General features: G+C 41.2%; 1 protein-coding gene across 1 annotated transcript; it reads left to right on the plus strand.

Moving 5' to 3' along the window:
- Nucleotides 1-9,519: 9,519 nt before the first annotated feature.
- Nucleotides 9,520-17,589, plus strand: tmc1 (transmembrane channel-like 1; the record flags this gene model as incomplete). Its single annotated transcript, XM_083978615.1, has 19 exons — nucleotides 9,520-9,529; nucleotides 10,087-10,110; nucleotides 10,362-10,821; nucleotides 10,925-11,119; nucleotides 11,225-11,502; nucleotides 11,732-11,838; nucleotides 12,181-12,279; nucleotides 12,480-12,622; nucleotides 12,703-12,847; nucleotides 12,938-13,132; nucleotides 13,564-13,743; nucleotides 13,829-13,981; nucleotides 14,660-14,788; nucleotides 15,768-15,835; nucleotides 15,977-16,216; nucleotides 16,301-16,426; nucleotides 16,548-16,626; nucleotides 17,073-17,205; nucleotides 17,363-17,589. The coding sequence occupies 19 exons, from the start codon at nucleotides 9,520-9,522 to the stop codon at nucleotides 17,587-17,589; spliced, it is 2,991 nt and encodes a 996-aa protein (XP_083834741.1).
- Between the last annotated feature and the right edge of the window lie 2,611 nt (nucleotides 17,590-20,200).

Raw genomic sequence — 20,200 nt, forward strand, 5'->3', positions numbered from 1 at the left:
CGCCATTGGCTGCCCGCGGAGCCCCCGAGCTCTATGTACAGTCCTGCGCGAGGGAGGGGGTTGGGTGTGCGCGTGCGCGTAGCCAGTGTTGCGATATTACACATGTATTCGTCATCCTCCTACAAGGACACGAATCTTTCTTTCTTTTTTTCATTATTATTATTGAGTAATACTCCTAGATGAATGGATAAATTGATCATAGTGCTGACATGACTGTTTTTGACAAAGAGGGTCATGATTAAGACTGTACCCTCACTTTTCTGTGAGAGAGTAGCCTACTTTGTTGGTAGAAAAAAAAAACAGCCTCGCCCCTCCTGCTACATACTATGTTTGTGTCAGAGGAACAACAAAGCAAGCGCAGATTTATGACTAGAAAGATATACAAGCCTGTTTGTCAGGGGAGAGCTGACCGAGTTGACACCACACACACACACACACACACACACACACACACACACACACACACACACACACACACACACACACACACACACACACACACACACACACACACACACACACACACACACACTTGTGTTGACATTGAAAGTGTAAACATGTCCTCATGGGGGTAACAATAAATAACATGTGGGTGATTACAACTGATACCAAGTAATACTACCATTGTAATACCAGAGTCACAGATATTGATACTGATACTAAGACTTGTTTAACTTATAATATAAGTGAATGTACGTTAAAGCACAATTTATTCATCTCATAACATTAGTAGCACAGGTAACAGTTAATATGAAGCATGTTAATTGTCTTAATGTGCCCAAAGTGTGTTATAATCTAAGGCCAGTTGATCTTTTTTGTGTGTGAGACTGGGTTTATGTAATTGGGGCAATTAATCGTTTAATAAAAATACTTCAACTTTTGCTAGATCAAAACAGCCATCCCTTTGTGAGTACCCTCATTTACATAGCCTAAATCATGTAGCCCAAAGCTCATAAACCTAACTTAATTATCACAATAACATGCCCAACCTCTCACTTTTAACTGAACCCAAACCTACTTCTAACCCTAAGACCAAAAGAAAATCTTTACAACACGATAAAGATCTGACCCAAGAGAGACCAAATTGTCTTCACTTTTGGAAAAACGTCCTCAATCTGAACGTCCATGTCTCATATTAGTCCTCTTCAAGATAAAGAGCACATAGACACACTTGTGTTGACACTGAGAGCACAAACATGTTCTGGTTTTGTGGGAGGTTGCAAAAGATAAGAGCTGCGCAGCACCTAGAGATCAGTATATTTTCAGGATGCACTCCTAGAAAACAGTTGTGAAATCCATTTAGGACTCTGATGTGAGCAGTTAGAGCTAACAGTGTCGTAACTACCACCGAGGACAGTGAGGTCATGAGCTCAGTGTTGTTTCAGGGTATTTGGGGGGTTTTGAACGACCTGAGGAGGAGTCATATACAAATTACCCACAGAGAGCCTTAAAGTTGGACTCTGGTAAATCTGAATGAAGAAGGGGGTTTGACTGCATGGCATTTTGACAGCTGTGGACCGCTGACATTAGCAGAATAAACAGTGGACTTGACATATAAAAAGTGAGAAAGGAAAGTTCACAAACTCCTCTGTCAAATGTTTGGCAAAACCACGGGGCTCTGGAGTTTAGTATTTCGAAAATCTTAGCTACAGTCTGTAGCTGTAAACAAGTTTCAAGTGATAGCCTGAAACAAAACATCAGAGCTTTTATTCCCAACCATTTTTTTTTTTTTTTTACTTTAACCTCTTTTTAAACACTACCAGAAACCAGAGCCTGCCTGCTGGTTGTAGTTTTGGGAAATATGAAAACATGTCTCTTGCAGTGTGTCATGTGTGTTGGAAGTTTGCCCTGCAGGTCTAACAAGTCTCAGCGTATTCCCCCACCTTGTCAGCTTCACGTCACACACATCCCTACAGGCCATGCTGAGTAGAAAACAAATACTTGGGGTGGGACAGCATAGTATTTATGTGTGTGTGTGTGTGTGTGTGTGTGTGTGTGTGTGTGTGTGAGAGAGAGAGAGAGAGAGAGAGAGAGAGAGAGAGAGAGGGAGCGAGAGGGAGAGGGAGAGAACGTGCCGAGTGAATTCGCGGAAAGACTAGTATAGTCTCAAAGCCATTGGCTAATACAGTAAGTTCTGCTCCAGTTCAAACCAGAATGGATGTAGAAACTGAAAAAAACAACATGTAGCCAGATGAAAATAAAAGTTTTCTCAGCTGCTGAGCTTCCCTTCACTTTTAAAGGGGACTATAGTCATCATAACACAGTATCATGAAAATGCCTATAGGCCAGTTTCTATAAGAAGAGATCTAGCTGAAACCTATTTTTCTAAGTGTGAGTGTAAAACTGTCTTCTTCAGTACAAATGTCCATCTCATTTATAAATGACAGCTATCTGTGTTGTTTGTGTGGATTTATCTATTCGTTGAGTGGGGTATTTTTTACTGGGGAAAAGTGTGACAAATATTTGAAATGTAATGTTTACCTGATTTCCACACAAATAAAACACATACAAAATCAGTCTCATGCATTTGGGGAGGTTTTGTCTCTCTGGTGAGACAGTTGGGGACAACCAGACCAGTCGTTGATTAACAGCAGCAGGCTACTCTAAATATTTGCCTGACAACAAACCCTGATCAGCTTTGATCAGATTGTTAATCTCTGATAACTGGAGTGGGACAGTTGGTGACTATCTGAGTCACCATAACTGCAGCATGGCCAGTTCTCATCTGAGTCATTTACAAGCTCCAAATTCAGTAGTTCTTTGTTACCATGTAGAATGAGGGGGGAAGAAGAGCAGTCATCAGTCATCACAAGGGAATGAGTAAAACAATCACACAATAATTTGCAGTAATTTTATTCAATATCACATGATGTTAATGAGGTCTCCTGCTATAGGCTTTTCACAAAGACTTAGCTTTGATGACAATGAGCTCATTTGCATACAATTTACAACCAGCGTATCAAGGGAGGGTCTTTAACTGCAAGGAACATTACTGCCTGATTAAGGTGACAGTGTAATCAAACAGTGTAATCAAATGTGAACAACTTAATGACTGGCTTTGAAAGGCCAAGATGCTTTAGATTTTAACATGCAATGACAAATATGTGCTTGTTTGAACTCATCATGTGTGCAGTTTTATGCAAATTGTCCTTTAAGACACAGCGATAGGCTGGTTCACCTAGTGTACAGACATAAGCTCTAAAGCTTTTCATATGTGAGTAAAGATAGCATAGAGGAGGAGGAGGAGGTGGGGGAGGGCGAGGGGAGACCTAGTCTGTATTTTACACTGAGGTCTTTGTGTGTCTGAGTGTTGTGTTAACGCAGCCCCTGTACAGAGCAGAAAAGAGGGAGCATGTGTATGTGAAATGTATGTCTGTTTAGTATGTGAAGGTTCATGGGTTTCAGTGAGGGGAGGGGGCAGCTGAGGAGAGAGTGGGAGGTGTCAAGTATCATTACCCATCCCCCCCCCCCCCTCGCTGTCATAGCTTAGCTTCTATATACCAGTGTGTGTGTGTGTTTGTAGGTTTTGGTACCATTCAGTGAGTGTGTGTGTGTGTGGGTGGATGTTTGGGGGGATAATTGTAATTTTTCTCCACAACCATGACGGATACACGTGAGCAGGTGAAAGTGACAACGTTGCCATGACAACAGATGCATACAATTTGCAGCTATCTTTTTTGTTGTTTTGTCTCAGTCACTATGTGTGTGTGTGAGTGAGTGAGGATTACTTATGTGAAACAGGAACAGCCTGTCTGTAGTTACTAGGCAGATATTTGCCCACCCGACACACACACGCACACACACAGACACACACACGGGCACAGCTTGCCTGTGTCTGGCGTCAGCGTGGTGAGACACTGTTGATAAAGGGGCTAGTGGTGGAAATGGCAGCTTATCCATTTACATAAACTGTGTGCAGGGCTTGATAAGCTCAGCAATGAGGTTGACTAAAACCATCGCTTTAAAAACTTGATCCCCCACCCTGCTCTGTCCACATTCAACTTCACGTGCAACCCCTTATGGAGGGGGTGAAATGCATGTGTGTGTGTGTGTGTGTGTGTGTTAACATAAGTAATTGGAAACATTTCATGAACAGAAGGTGCCTGTCTGTATGATTTAGGAGAAATGAGGGACAGCTTTGTTGTCCTTCCAGTTCCATTTACATTGTTGCTGCTGCAAGAGTTGAGAAAACAAGAAACCAAGGAGACATACAGCAACAGAGAGATTAATAGAAAGCAACAAGAATGGGATTAAATGAATGTAATGTGCTGATTCAGCACCTACTGACCATTCAGTCTCTCACTTGTGCTGCTGCACAACTCCTCTGCCTCTCTCTCATGAATGTGTTTCTTGTTATTTCTGACGAGGGAGGAGTCCCTCCTAACTCCCACAGCTCACACTGTCTGTCTAAGCTCTCTCCTTCTTCCCCTTTCCTCCCTTCTTCACACGCAGACACACACAAACCTCACCTTACATGGATATCTGGACGATTGTTGGACTTACAGTGTGCGCGTGTGTGTGTGTGTGTGTAAATGTGTGTGCTTTTTGCAAGCGTGGCTCCTGTGGAAAGCAGCAGAAAAGCGGTGCTTCTGCATTTAGTGGCACGTTCATATTATGGTTTACATTTCTACCCTGCTCTGTGTGGGTTTGTCCTTTGCAGCTGATATATGAGACTATACTATATGTGTGACTATATGCCCTGTCTGTGGTGAACAAATGTGAACCTCTGCATGTGAGTGCGTGTGTGTGTGCGTGTGAAAGAGGGCCGGTGTGTGTGTGTGTGTGTGTGTGTGTGTGTGTGTGTGTACATGTGTGTGCAGCAGATGTCCTGTGTTCTGTTCTGTTCCCTGGACTGGCTGGTCTTTGTTGCTGCTCCCTCGTGCAGACGGGTCTAGCCACGTGCTTCTCTGTCTGCAAGGACAAGCCACGCCTCCTCCTGTTTAATCTGTCAATTGCAGGAGCCAAGTCCCACCCTAAGCACTACCCCTAGTCTGACAGGGCCCACCTCCGCGCTTAATGACGCTGTTTTACTCACGCATACTTACCATGCTCTCTCTCCCCTTTTTTCTCACCCACACACCTACACACTGTCTATCTGTAGCTGTGCCATGGACACGTTGTAGAAAACTGATGAGCAACATACTTCTTCTTTATCTATGTAATCTCTCTATTTACTTCATGTTCTCTCTTGGTCTTGATATGATGAGTGCTGAAATTTCTCTTGTGAAAAGTTTTTCTGTCTTCCTCTACTTCCATGGTGGCGCAACAATCAGTCTCCCTGTGAAAAAAAAACAAAACACCCAGGAACAGGAAGAAGGAATTTAGTGCAAGGGAAAACAAAACGAGGAGGAAAAAAAATCCAGCTGTGCAACTGCAGTGTCTCAAAGTAAAGACTTGTACTGTTCAGTTTCTCCTCGGATTGCTCCTATGTGTCTAAGCTATACTGACTTGAAACTAGGATGAAGTTCCAGCAGCAAAATTCACAGAAGTCTGCTCTCCTGAAATCTCTCTGAAACTGCAAAAACAAGTCTAACCTCTCTTTAGAAGCAATCAATCATCCCCGACAGTCCTCCAGATAAACACAGCACATGATGCAGTTTGCTTTAGACATCTTTAATGACATGGTTCTGCATGCAGTGACTGTCCCGTTTTGAATCCCTGGAGCAAAAACGTGTTTATAGTCTGAGTTGCACCTGATTACCTGTGCTCCCCCCTTCACACCTTCCCTCACACTCTCTTGCTGGCTTGACGAAAACAAGCCAGGTTTCACCCTCGCGGCCATACCTCCCTGCTGCTTTACATGTAACATCAACAGCTGAGGAGACGTTAATGCTATACAAAGTTCACAGGTTGATTGTGATCAGCTGAGAAGAGGCAGTCTTTCAGAAAGTGTTGTGCATTTGTTTTTGACTCCCATAGTGCACTTTGACTTGGGAAGACAATGTTAGCAGATTGAGATGATAACCTCCAACCTTTCTGATACGATATGCTTTTTTTCCTTTTAACTTCTCTGATTTATTTTTAGCAAGGTGCAGTACAACGCCTTTAGACCTCATTCAACAGACTTCCTCTGTGTCTGTGCTGTTCTTCCTGCCTGTGTGACCTGCATTAGGCTACGCGGTAGGGTGTTTGGTGACAGACTGATCATCTGTTGCAGAGCTGCTGTTTGACTCATACAGTTACATGCAGGCACTCTGCAGGCCCCACTAGCCTGTTATCGTGCCAACAGATGGATGAATCACTGTCTAACGCCTGCAAACTGATAGCTAATGATCTTAGTGTTTTACCAAATAAATAAAATGACAGAGCAGATACAGGTCGGTGCACTTATCAGAACAGACCGGGACAAAACATACAGGCACATATGAACTTTTGATTAGATTTGATTAAGCAGTTTGTCGGTTTGGTTTTACTCCATGATTGCAATAATCCTCTTTTTCCCAAACACATGTCCCAGTTTGATTCTGCTCGACATATAATCTTTAAAAAAATACATTACTTAAAGGCATTACACATTTCAGATATGTGGTCAGATAAGTACCCAAACTTAGAGGCTTATGGGTGGTATGTCGCCACAAGGATAATTTTGGATTAATTTGTCCAGGGAAGATTTTGTGGTTGAAAGTAGTTCAAATAAAAACTGTGGATTATCCTGAGGACCTACTGGAAAAAAAATCCCCCATCCGAAACAAATACATTTGTACCTTTTGTTTGGGGTTGGAGGCAGAAATCTAAGAAAAAATCTACAAAACCTGTTAAATTTGCTTTTTTGTGTCACTTGACCCAGTTTTATCAGTATCAGTTTATTTCAAAAGAAATATCCTGTTGCTTCTTCTAACAGCTCGGTTGCCTGTAATATATATAATTTATCCCCTTGGTAATCATCCCTGCTGCACTGCAGTGATGTGTCCATTTACAGTCAGATACATCTTGCAGTTGTTGCAGTACATGTTGATGCTACTCTCTACTCAAGTGGCCTTGCTGACCTCCACCACCTCTCTGTTCAATGATTCCTCGTAGCTGCAGCTAACTTTAGCTCTGGGAAACCGATCTCTCTCCTACTCGCTCTCCTCCACAACGCACGAGAGCAGATGTGTGTGTACACAAACATGGTTAACACTTCTGTTACGCTCCAGGCTGTCACTGCACGTGCAAGCACAAACATAGACAGACACATGCAGAAAACAAGCAAGTAAAATAAAAACCTATTTCTTCTATGCAGAGGTGTCGCTTCCTACACATTACACTGTAGAGCAACACTGCCCTCTTCAGGCTTATCAGCTTGGAGCTCCAAGCCTCCCTCACTTTTTTTTTGTCATGACAGTATGACACTGCTCTCCAAAATGAAAGTTCCCAGAATTTCCACATTAACTCTGATCTTTCAAAAGGTCACAAAGGTTTTTATGATCACATGAGCTTCTTACAGTAAACATTATATTTCAATCTGTCTGTGGATATTCTCATTCATCCAGGTCATTGTTATCTCTAGGCAACAAATTGAATCGAAGGCAACTGGACTTGTATTTGTCTAGGAAAACGTTTCGCTTCTTATCCAAGGGGCTTTATCAGTTCATAACGTATTGGTCTGACTAGTCCCCACTCGTCTGACCAAGTCGAGGTCAGACCAGTTGCCTTCGATTCAGTTTGTTGCCCAGATATATTTTATGTGTTGTTTCAAACACCCCAAAACCACAGGAGAAAGGGGCCTCAGGTTCTTTAACATCTCCAACAGCACAAAAAATTACATCCTTATAAGTGAAAAGTACAATACTCCACTATACTAAGCCTTAGTGATGATAACCAAGAATAACCAACCCCCCAAATAAAATCTTTTACACTTAACTGAGTCTCCTTAATTAATGTGAAACCTGAACAGTTTAACAAGACTGAGGAAATGTTGGTGCAATGTTCTGTTCATTGCCATATTGATTAAAGCACATCTGCACAACTTACAGATAATGAATGTGCTGAATGACGCTGCAGTTATTTTACAAAAGGTTGTGAGACACTTGTTGAAAAAAAAGTTAAAGGGTAACCTCTGGTCCAGGATCAGTATCATGATCCCTCTCTGTTCACCCCATCACTGGGGCTTTACAGAGGGATGATAAATGATGGGCATGTGAATTAATAAAATCAGCAGCTGAGTCATTTGTTATGATACAATGAAAACAAAAAACCCTGTCCCTCACTTAGGCCTTCTGGTGTCTCTCTCTCTCGCTCTCTCTCACTCACACACACACACACACACACACACACACACACACACACACACACACACACACACACACACACACACACACACACACACACACACACACACACACACACACACACACACACACACACACACACACACACACACACACACACACACACACACACACACTCATAAACATTCCCAAACACACACACAGCTGCATAAAGGCAGTCATAACTGTTTTGAATAATTGATCACTAGTGAAATTGCGTGGCTCTAGGGTTTCCATGCTGTCATTGTCCCTGTTTCGGGTCGATGGGTGGCGAGGAAAAAGTAAACTTCTCATGCGACTTGTTCATCATGTACCAGCCCCTCCACATACCACACACACATGCAGGCACTCATGCACGCACATGAACATGCACGCACATACACAAACACACACACAAACAGACACACACACACACACACACACACACACACACTGCAACCTTTCCTGTAAAGATGCAGCAAGCCAGAGACCACTGAAACCCTGCAGCTTCTTCCACCTCACATCACCTCGCCGCCACTGGATGCTGGGACAGAACAGGACCATGCGAGGAGGATGCCTCGGGACAGTCTGATCACCTCTGAGAATGATAGTAAGACCAAGACCACCCATAATTTCATGACTAAATTGTTTTTGTTTGGATAAAAGTAGATTGTCTTGCCATAATCTGCTACAAATTATCTTTTTTTTTTTTTTTTTAGTTTTTGGAGACATGTTCATTTGGAGAAAACATTTTTGATTATCTAAATAAACAAAAGCCCTTTGGCCTCTGTCTTTAAAGTGTGTTTATGATATAGCTGTGGAAACTGTTTTGAACCTATTTCTGCATCAATCTGTATTGAAATGCCTATTTATTCAGGTTAACGGAGGTGAAGTTACTAATTTAAAGAACATACAGGTGAAAATATTACAGCTATTTACTGTGAATGGTGATGATGAAAAAGTTATGATGAAGGAAAGGCCAACCATCCTCCACCACAAACATATTCATACACTACTTTCTTCCATCTCACTCACTGCTGCATATTTGGGAGCTGGCCTCTGGCCTCTGGCTGTCTCCCCGTGCCTTTTGGGCTTAGCCACCCCGTCTCCCTTCATTAGACCATTGTTTGTCTCCTTTGTGTCCCTCTGCTGCACATGGCCGTAATGACCTGTGTGCTGGCCACTCCAGTTACACTAAGGTCACACATCAAAGGGCCGACTACATAAATATCTGTTCAGTCTGTCAGTGGTTCTTTTTGTTGTCCTCTTTATCCCCCTTTAAGGCAGCACAATGGTGGCAGGTACACAATAAGGTAGGCTAAGCTCTGCCAGTGAAAGGGGGTCAGGGTTGTGTTGACGATATAAAAAATGGACTGGATTTATAACATTCAAGTCATCACAGCCGGAAGGGGAAGAGACTACAAATTGTGTATATTTTTGTCATTTAGAAACAATACTAACTTTAATAATAGACTTTTCTGTGCAGCACAAAGTTCAAAACAAAGTCATACAGAAATAATACGATACAACTGGTTAGCCGAATAAACATCCAACTGATGCTCCACTTAACTCATTAAATCAAATTGTTTACACACGTAGTTAGATCATAGCATATCCACTGAATCAAAATCCTCCCCAAAAATCTTTATTTTTCAATGTGTTATATGTCCTATGCCACATATATTCAGATTCAAGCCTGAGATTACTGTAACTGAAAATACTAGAGGACTAGAGGAGGCTAAACGTACAATAACAAATGCATTCTAATAATAAATTACAATTACAGCTGGAAAATGTTTCCAGAAACATCATGCCATAACTTTTCTATTCTTACAGTGAAACTATGTCTGTTTCACAGTTGACATTGGGCTGGAGTGTACAGGTGAGTTCTCTTGTATCATAACATTAATCACTGATGTGCCCAGTGGTTCAAACCTTCTTTACTTTATAAAACAATTCCCCCTCTGACATGACCTGTGTCCACAATTATCACACACCTGGATAAAATATTTCTGTGGTAATGAAAAGGAGAGGGGTTAAATTACTAAATAGTGAATGATAACTTCATGGTAGGATACAGAGAGAATGATGAGTGCGTGAATAAAATAAAGACAGTGTCTGTTTTTACTGCAGGTGAGGAGGATGAAGTTTCCACCTTTCAAGAAGAACATGAGCGGGAAAGACAGAGAGGAAAACGAAGGGATGGTGATAGAGAGAAAAGGAGGAAGAGAAATGGGAGAAGGAAAGGAGCATCCAAAGAAGCAGAAGAGGGGGAAGATGAATCACAGGCCAAGCTTGAGAAAAAAGAAAGGGGCACGAGGAGAAGAAGAACAAAGAATAATCAAGAAGGAAGAGAGAGGGACAAAGAGGAGCGGGTCAAAATAAAAAGCAGGAAGACAGCGAAAACAGTGGAGAATGTTAAAAATGAAAAAACAAGAAAAATGGAGGAGGGAGAAGCTGAGGGAAGAATTGCCAAGGGAAAAAAGAAACATAAAGGTGCCAAAAAAGAAGAAGATGATGGAGGGAAACAAACAGTGAAAGAGAAAACACAGGAAGTGAAGAAGAAAAAGCACAAGAAAGTAGTTGAAACAAGGTAAATCTCACAAATTGACCTTCTCTGTAGTAGCTCAGGAAATCTTTATTATCACACAAGAAAAATGCAAAGACTTTAAACACAGTGATTTTCTATGCCTCAGTTCAGAGCAGGAGACAAGTGAGGTAGATAATGAAGACAATGCAGAGGAGGACAACGAGGAGAAAGAGGTGAGACCAGAGTCTCTGACACCAGAGGAGCTGGAGAAGCTGAAGGAGGCCGTGGACGAGAGGAAGAAACTCATCCAAGGTCTGAGGGGGAAACCCTGGCCAATGAAAAAGAAACTTATCACTTTGCGGTACCTTCTTTTGTTTTTGATGAATAATCTGATCCTTCTGAATTCACAGCTGCAATTCAAAGTGTCATGTGTAAATTATTTAATCAGTCACCTGTTTCATTACAGGGAGTCTCAGGAATTTGTTGAGAAATATGAGGGAGCGCTGGGAAAAGGAAAAGGCAGGAAGCTCTATGCCTACAAGGTCATGATGGCCAAGGCAAGGAATCACAGTCTTTCACTTGCTTATATATCATTTACATTATTATTAACAGAATATATGATGCATTTTTATTTATGCATCTTACTGATTTCTTTTAATAAGAAATGGATGAAGTTTCAGCGGGACTTTGAAAACTTCAAAACTGCCTGCATTCCTTGGGAGATGAAAATAAAGGAGATTGAAAGTAGGTTTTTTTTTCAATCTTTTTTTAGTGTGAATTATTTTCTTCACTGGGTTTGTCTCTAGTTTTCAAGACCAAACAACTAAAATAAAACTACACAATCCATCAACATTTAGTATGGATTTCTAGATGTTGTGTTATTCAAATGTTTTAAAGCCATACATTTAGTTTCCCTGCTTTTAAAGTTGAGTATGTAATAATCATCCTCATATTTCTTCTCCCTGCCCATCAGGTCATTTTGGCTCCTCAGTTGCCTCTTACTTTATCTTCTTGAGGTGGATGTATGGCATCAACATGATCTTGTTTGGCTTGACCTTTGGCCTGGTTATGGTGCCTGAGGTGTGGTCCCTTTTCATCATAATTTCAGTTTTGAGTTTTGTCAATATTGATTTTTCTTCGTTTGTTCAGTCTGTTTGCGTTCTTTCCATTTTTTTTCTTTTCAAATTAACAACCTCTTCCCTATAAATCCTGGCAGGAATTAGCTTGAGTTTTCTCTCTAACCCTGTATTTTGGTGTACCTCAATATTTACTGTAATTATGGCCCCCCTTTCTCCTCAAAGTGTATCTTTCTCTTTTCTCATATGATACAGCTTTACAGTTTTTACCCTGTTGTTATACAACAATATCTCCCTGTCAGACTCACTGGGTCTTGTTGTTGTTGTTCTTCTATCATTATTACAGGCATTAATGGGGAGACCCTATGGCAGCATCCCAAGAAAGACTGTTCCCAGGGCTGACGAAGCCAGTGCCATGGACTTTGCCGTCCTATGGGACTGTGGGGTCAGTCTACAATGTGTTATTTTCATTTCACTTCATATTGCATTGAATGATACTTTGTTTTACATTTGGCACTGTCACTAATTGTCCATTCTTGAATAAAAAAATATTGATGCCCGAAGTTTTAGAAAAAAATCGTTATATGCCTATATGCGATGAAACCTACGAATATGAGAAGCTGTAACTTTGATTTGTATTCATAGGGTTATGCCCAGTATTCAGTCCTTTTCTATGGTTTCTACAACAACCAGCGTGCCATTGGCTGGCTTAAGTTCCGCATGCCTCTGTCATACTTCCTGGTTGGTGTTGGAACAGTGGCCTACAGCTATATGGTAGTCATAAGAACGTAAGTTTATTAAGATTACAAACAACTAATTCCTCTGAGGCACAATGTTCTACTGAATCTGTGACTGTTTCTGGTTGAAGGATGGCCCGTAATGCAAACGAGTCAGGAGTTGGAGATGACAACAGCTTTAACTTCAGCTGGAAGATGTTCACCAGCTGGGACTACCTGATTGGAAACCCTGAAACTGCAGACAATAAGTTTGCCTCTATCACCACCTGTTTCAAGGTCAGTTTAGCTGACCATTGATGTAGTAAGTGATGCTATTTACAATTATCAAACAATAATCCTGTATAACCTCCTCCTCCTCCTCTCCAGGAGGCAATCTTAGAGGAGCAAGAGAGCCAAAAGGATGACAACATCCATCTGACTCGCTTTCTGCGAGTGTTGGCCAACTTCTTGGTCTTGTGCTGCTTAGCAGGAAGTGGATACCTCATCTACTTTGTAGTTCGCCGCTCTCAGAAGTTTGCCCTAGATGGATTGGAGAATCACAGCTGGTGGGAAAGGAATGAGGTATAGAAATTAGACGTGGAGAGGAGGAAAGACTTGTTGAACGAGTTTATGATATAGTGGTGGTATGATATATGGATCTTAAGCATTTGCATCACATTCTCATTTTAAGATGACCAGGTTCCCCTTACCTTTGTGCATCATTTTTGGAGGAATAGTACACGAAGAAATCCACATTTTGTTTTTCAATATGTTGAACGATTTGCTTTTTAAATATATCTCTAAAGCTGCCTAGATTTAGTAATGAGTAAAATGCAGGTTTTGTAGCTAAACATACCTATATTAGTTAAAACAAAGAAATACCCATTGAAATCAACTGGTGAAAAACATTTCTAATCGTTCACTCTGCTGGAAACTTGAAAAATAGGCTGCACTCTAGTGTCCTCACGTGTGATATCAACTGTCTTGAGTCTAAAGGCCCATGTGTTTCTCAGGTAAACATGGTCATGTCATTACTGGGGATGTTCTGCCCCATGCTGTTTGATGTCATCAGCACCCTGGAGAACTACCACCCTCGTGTCGCCCTGCAGTGGCAGCTAGGTCGCATCTTTGCCCTCTTCTTGGGAAATCTCTACACTTTTATCATTGCACTCATGGATGAGATCAACCTCAAAGTGAGAACCAATATGAGTTAATGTGTGAGATAGTTTTGCAACATTACATTATACTTAATATCAAATGTGTCTGTTGATGTCTCAGAGGGAGGAGGAAAAGATTGTCAAGTTTAATATAACCACGTGGGAGGCCAGTCTCTACAACGGCACAGTATCAGAAAACAGCACCGCTCCACCCATCACCACTCAACCTGCTGATGTACCCAGAGGGCCCTGCTGGGAAACCATGGTGGGCCAGGTCAGTGTGCATGTGTTTGTAAACTATTATATAACAGTATGACGTAATTCTTGATGCACCATAAACTTGTGGATATTCAAAGTGACTGCTTATGAAATAATCCCATGAATGAATGACAAACAAAATGTGTAATATAAAATCTCCTTATGGCAAAGTCAGTTTACACACACCAGCATTTTCATTCATTCTGTTTAATAATGATGTTTTCTGTTCAAAGTCTTTGTCAGTTGACACAAAAATGTCATCATCATCTACTGTATGTGATTGGACTATTTAACAACTAGTGTATTTTGTCACGATATACGTATAGGTTACCATTTGACACCATAATACAAATTTGCTCTCATCACATCCTATTACTTAATAATTGATCAGAAGTATAAGCAAAAAATACAAAAGGTTAAAGATACAACACAATGTATTGGATAGGACATTGTTACATTTTTATGCTTAAAATAAACCTTTCAGCAAGAGATGTTAATGAACCTACATGTAAATATTGAGACATATTCTCATTATAAAGTATTTAATTAAAAGTGTGAAAGAAAAACCTGAATTGGAATGAAAACCTCATGCGATCATCATGATAAAAGCGTGACAGACAAACATTAATTTTCTTAAAATTATCCACAGCATGTTATTGTATTATAATTTATTTCATTACTTCATCCCATGCAGGAGTTTGTCCGGCTGATCATATCTGATACCATGACAACCTACATCACGCTACTGATTGGTGATTTCCTGAGAGCTCTGTTTGTTCGTTTTCTCAACTACTGCTGGTGTTGGGACCTGGAGGCTGGATTCGTGAGTCGTCTTTTCTAACTCATCACAGTGATAGTGACACTAACACTCGACATTGTAAAATGTCGAGTGTTACACAATAATATTACACAATAAAGATGTGCAGCTATTTCTGGATGAACTATGAAAATATGAATCTCAGCAGATTTAATTGTTGAAGAGACCAACAAACCTTATAATTGTGAGTGCCGCTGACTGAGTGAATGATCATAGTTCCACTATTGGTCAGCTGAGTGTAATGTGACCGATGATCTCAGTTTAGCCTCAGACTGATTCACTGAGACCACCTCTCAGTATGTTTCAAGTCTGTTTTGCGGTTTGTTAAAGCTGTGCACTGTGACACAAAGCACTTATGGTTTGGCTCTAACATAGATGGTTACTACTAACAACAGCAAGGCTGGTGGATGAAAGGAAGTTATTCTCTTAGTGGAATGAACACATGACAACATCATTGTTATATATTTTGGCAATAGCTTTAAAGTGAACATGTTTTACTTAAAAAAAAGAAAAAAAAGGTTGATTTTATGACTTAATTATAATAGAACAATGAAGAGATACAGGAAAGTCAAAGAGAGGACAAGGGGATGACATGCAGCCAAGGGCAACAGGTTGGCTTCAAACACTAGCTGTAGAGCACGTACCACACAGGACAAAGCCTGTGTGGTACCAGATGAGCCACTGGGGTGCCCTGTTATCATGTGGTTGTAATGGATCATGTTTCAGTGACTATTTCATGTCTCTTCCATTGTCTGACCACAGAAACAAAATACCTGTGACAAGAGACAAAAAACATGTAAATGAAAACAATTGATAATTGTGACAAATTGTGCATATGACTGTATTAAATCCTGTACATGTGAGCACAGAGAGTGAAAGAGAAACACAGGGATAAAGACTGAGCAGCTGCAGCATGAAGAAAGTGGTTCAATTATCTACTGGGTTTTGACTTTTACTCTTATCTTTTCTGTGTTGTTCTGGAAAGCCATCCTACTCTGAGTTTGATGTCAGTGGGAACGTCTTGGGTCTGATCTTCAATCAAGGAATGATATGGTAAAAAAAAAGAAAGAAAAAAAAGACACTCTATTAATGTCTTACTTACAATTTGCAGCAATTCTGTAACACAAAACAAATTTATACTGAAAGGCGGCACTTTCAGCCAGTCCTCCTCTGCCTCTCTTCTATTTGCTCCAGGATGGGTGCCTTCTATGCCCCCTGCCTACCTGCTCTGAACGTCCTCCGGCTCCATGTGTCCATGTACCTGCAGTGCTGGGCTGTGATGTGCTGTAATGTGCCACAGGAAAGAGTCTTCAAGGCCTCTGGCTCCAACAACTTTTACATGGCCATGCTGCTGGTCATCCTCTTCCTGTCCACTCTGCCTGCCATCTACACAATCGTCACCATTCCTCCTTCTTTTGACTGTGGCCCCTTCAGGTAATGATGCTTGTTCAGGGGATCCAGATTTGAACCATTTCAATAGCTGACCTCATGATGTCACACTCATTCTCTTCTCCTCAGTGGGAAAAAACGTATGTTTGACGTGATCCAAGAGACGCTGGAGTCTGACTTCCCTGCCTGGTTTAGTAAAGTGTTCAGCTATGCCTCTAACCCTGGACTGGTGCTGCCCTTTATACTGCTTATGGTGTGAGTCAGCAGTACACTGCATGAATATATTTTATACACAGTCAGATATTTGACATGCTGTCACTATTTCATGTCAGTAACGTGAGGTTATTTGATAATATCCATTTTTTTTTTTTTTTAGACTAGCCATCTATTACTTGCAGTCCACATCCAAAAGCTACAAAGAGGCAAATGTGGAGCTGAAGAAAAAACTACAAGCGGTAACCTGACATTTGATTGTTTCTCCTGATACTCTATCTGTTAGGTACTTTACAATATACTTGAATAAAGAAAGTTCACACAATTTCACGACACTTGTATACTATGCTATTTCTGGGCAAGTAAAGGTTAGTAACACTGAAGAATGTCCATCATTCATCATCACTATTTTTTTCAATGCCTTTTCTCAGTATTGACACTTCCCAACAGTGTGTAGGAGCACAAACTGACCACCTGAGGCCGCTGTGACCACTGAGATTGTACTTCACATCACACCAGCAGAGAGCAGCAAAGTGACAGCTCATGTGCCCAAACACCAGAGGGTTCAACAATGAACACTTGTTGTCAAATGCAGAAGCTGAAGACAACAGAAATTTGTTAAATCCATGTGTTTTTCATTTGCTTATGCCTCTCTCTTTAAAATAACTGTTATTATTTCCTTCTCAAGCAAAATGAAGAAAACAAGAAGAAGAACAAACGAGCAGCACTGAAGGCACAAATGGATCTAGAGGAAGCCAGACAAGCAGCATCACAGCCTGCGGGGCAACAGAACAACAACACTTCACTACAAGATCAAGAGGGTGGGACTTTATCTATCTACTAGTATTTTCAGTAAAGCTGTCTTCCGATGATACTTAAATGTTATCCAGCAGACATTCTGTTAATAAGGTATCATGTGTGTGCGTGTTGTCTTCTGATGCTGCTACTATACACTCTGATTTCTACCTTCTCTTTCAGCAGACGAGGAAGAAGACCATGGCAGTCGTCAGAGGCTGCATCATGGTAAGAATGGACGCAACCCTCCTCCTCCTGCTGGGGACCAAGAACGCCAACCTCCAGCCACCAGAGCCCCCGTCTCCAGGAATGATCACCACAGCAACCACAGGGCCCCCGGGTACCTGCCTGGTTTCTCTCAGCAAAGTGAACCCAGGATGAACAGGGTGCCGAGCCTCCAGAGACACTGAGGGAGTGAAGACTCAAAACAAAGCACTTTACTGAGAAACTGATGTTAACGTGTTAACTGAGAGCAGTGAGAATGCTGACAAGAAAACTTTTTTAAAAACTGTTTAAGTTTTGTTTTTATTGTGAGCATTGTTGCTTTGTTACTAGATGGATATCACCAAGTGTTTTAGTAAAAGCCCCAATAAGTGAATTAGTAAATGAAAATAGCACAAATTTATAATTGTCCTATCATAAAATGTCTTTGCTACATTGACCACGGACAGGTGTGCAGCAGTTTTATCTCCATCTTAAAGGTTATACCAAGGTCTCCAACTCTCCATGTTACCTGTGCTTCACCTAATCGGTCATATCACAGCTCATAACTGTTATGACATGTTATGAAATGGGTAAACTAAACACAGAGATGTTGTATTTAGGAATTACCCCCATCTAGCGGTGCGGTTGCATATCGGAACGTATTATTGATGTTGCATTCACGTGAAATCGGGCAGACGTCAGACAGAGGCGCTGCATGCAGCCTCTAAACAAGTGGTCCGCCAGCACTAGGCAAAAACAATACAGGCGTGAAAATATGTTGTCATGGTGATGTCGTATTGTTTACCTGACCCACGTTTTACCGTCTTTCTCTCGTCGAGTAAATTACATCCGGTTGGTTTGCCAAAGGCGTCGTTCAGGTGCCTGACTGCACTTGAATGCACCTGAATGCAACATCAGTGCCTCCGTCCTTCCTCACACTATCGTGGTGACAGTTTTAACAGACGCTAACTCGAAAACTTTCTCCCCAAGCCGACAGCTCCGGTGAGTTTCTGACCTACGGTCACGCTGCCACTGAACGTAAAAAATGGCGATGGTGCGTCGCCCACTTCCTATTTGTAACGACTTGTAACAACTCATTCTAAGGTAGACAGCTTTTATGCGGGTGTGATTCGACTAAAGTGAAATAGCCTACCTACGTAGCCTATTTATGAAAGCAATATTTGATTTTTGCTAATAAAAAGCCAAATAAGTTATCTTAAATGATCTATGCGGTCAGTTGTGAAAACCTCACTTTTTTAAAGCAGAAGTAAGCGATCCGGTCGTTTTGGCTAGCCGATGGAGTTAGCAGCCCCGCCCTCGTCATGGATCTATTGGTCCCATGATTGGTCCTCGTCCCTACGTCACCACATTCACGCGCATCCCTTGGCTGCAAACCGATAATATACATCCATGCTGCACACACAGCCCTTCATGCCGTTCTCTCTTCTCATTGGATAAAGGTTGTAGGATACAAGGAAGTATACAAGAAGTTTTCTCCTCGGCTTACAACAGAGCAGAGTGACTGACAGACCCGTGTTTCGGACCAAACACTCTATGTAAGTGATTGCTGTCGGAAGATATAACTAGCCTATTTAAGACTTAGCCTATATTAACACAAACATTCCGCTTACTTCTGCTTTAACAAATTGTATCAGTTCTGAAAACACATTTGAAAGCACAATGACATATTTTCCTCTTGGTCTCACAAACATTAAGAACAGTTGTCCCTGGACCTGTAACTGGACCAAAGTCTTTACAATTAATCAGACATTGGGGCCGTTTAACCTATCAAGGCTTAAATAGATCAGTGCTCACCTCTGGTTGGATGTAACTCAAATCTACTTATGCAGCTGCAAAGTAGATAACATATGACATATACAGTACAGTACATAGGCTATGACACACCAAGTAAGCTGTGAATTTCCTTTTTTACACAAATTACAAAATATAGGCTATATCCTCTTTTAGAAGTGAGTGATCAGAGTAAATCTGTTCATTGTGGTCTGAGGTCCCACCTCAGTTAACATGGATATCTGATTTCTTCTCATCTGATAAGTGCATGGTCATATTCAATTTCCCAGGAGCTGATTCTGCTCTGTATTTGCTGGAGACTGTCCTGTCAATCAACCTGTCATTCAGCTGTCTGTCAAACCAAACATTCGATTAACTTTATTTACCTGAAATTTTATGCCAGGGTAACCAATACCACAGAGGAATATATTTGGACCCTGAATCATTTAAGCCAAGTAACGTATAATGCAACTTGCGACATTAAATCACAGTGTCAATCAACCCACTTCCATTGATGCTCATGATCAATTCAAAGCAAATTAACATTAAGAATTAATTCTGCAGTTATTTGAGATCCCTATGCTTTATTCTTTCATCATGAGCCAAGGAGCGTCAATCACATTATTCAATGAAGACTTTGATAAGGAGTCAAGTAAACCCTCCATCTTCTCTGTATCGCGGAGACTCTGTCCTAATCCGCTTCACTCTTATTATCCAGGTAATACCAACCCCACATGGCCCCCGTTTCACCCTCCTACTGGAGTTGTGTTTTGGCTGCGTCCCAGTCTCGCTTCATGCTCGTACAATGTGGCAGAAAACTGAGCCATGACAGGTTGCACATTACCGGATATCTCAGTGTCCGCTGTACCTCAATGGGCATCTGCACTAACAGTAATGAAGAGTGAGACATTGATCGAAAGTGATTTTACTTCTCAGATGATCCAGTTTTGCTTTGGAGATCAGGGTTTTTAGTAAATTGGATTTTCCCGAGCCTAAATCTTGAATGTAGTATAGGCTACTATAGTA

The sequence above is a fragment of the Trachurus trachurus genome (assembly GCF_905171665.1).
Source record: "Trachurus trachurus genome assembly, chromosome: 9".
Taxonomy (NCBI): domain Eukaryota; kingdom Metazoa; phylum Chordata; class Actinopteri; order Carangiformes; family Carangidae; genus Trachurus; species Trachurus trachurus.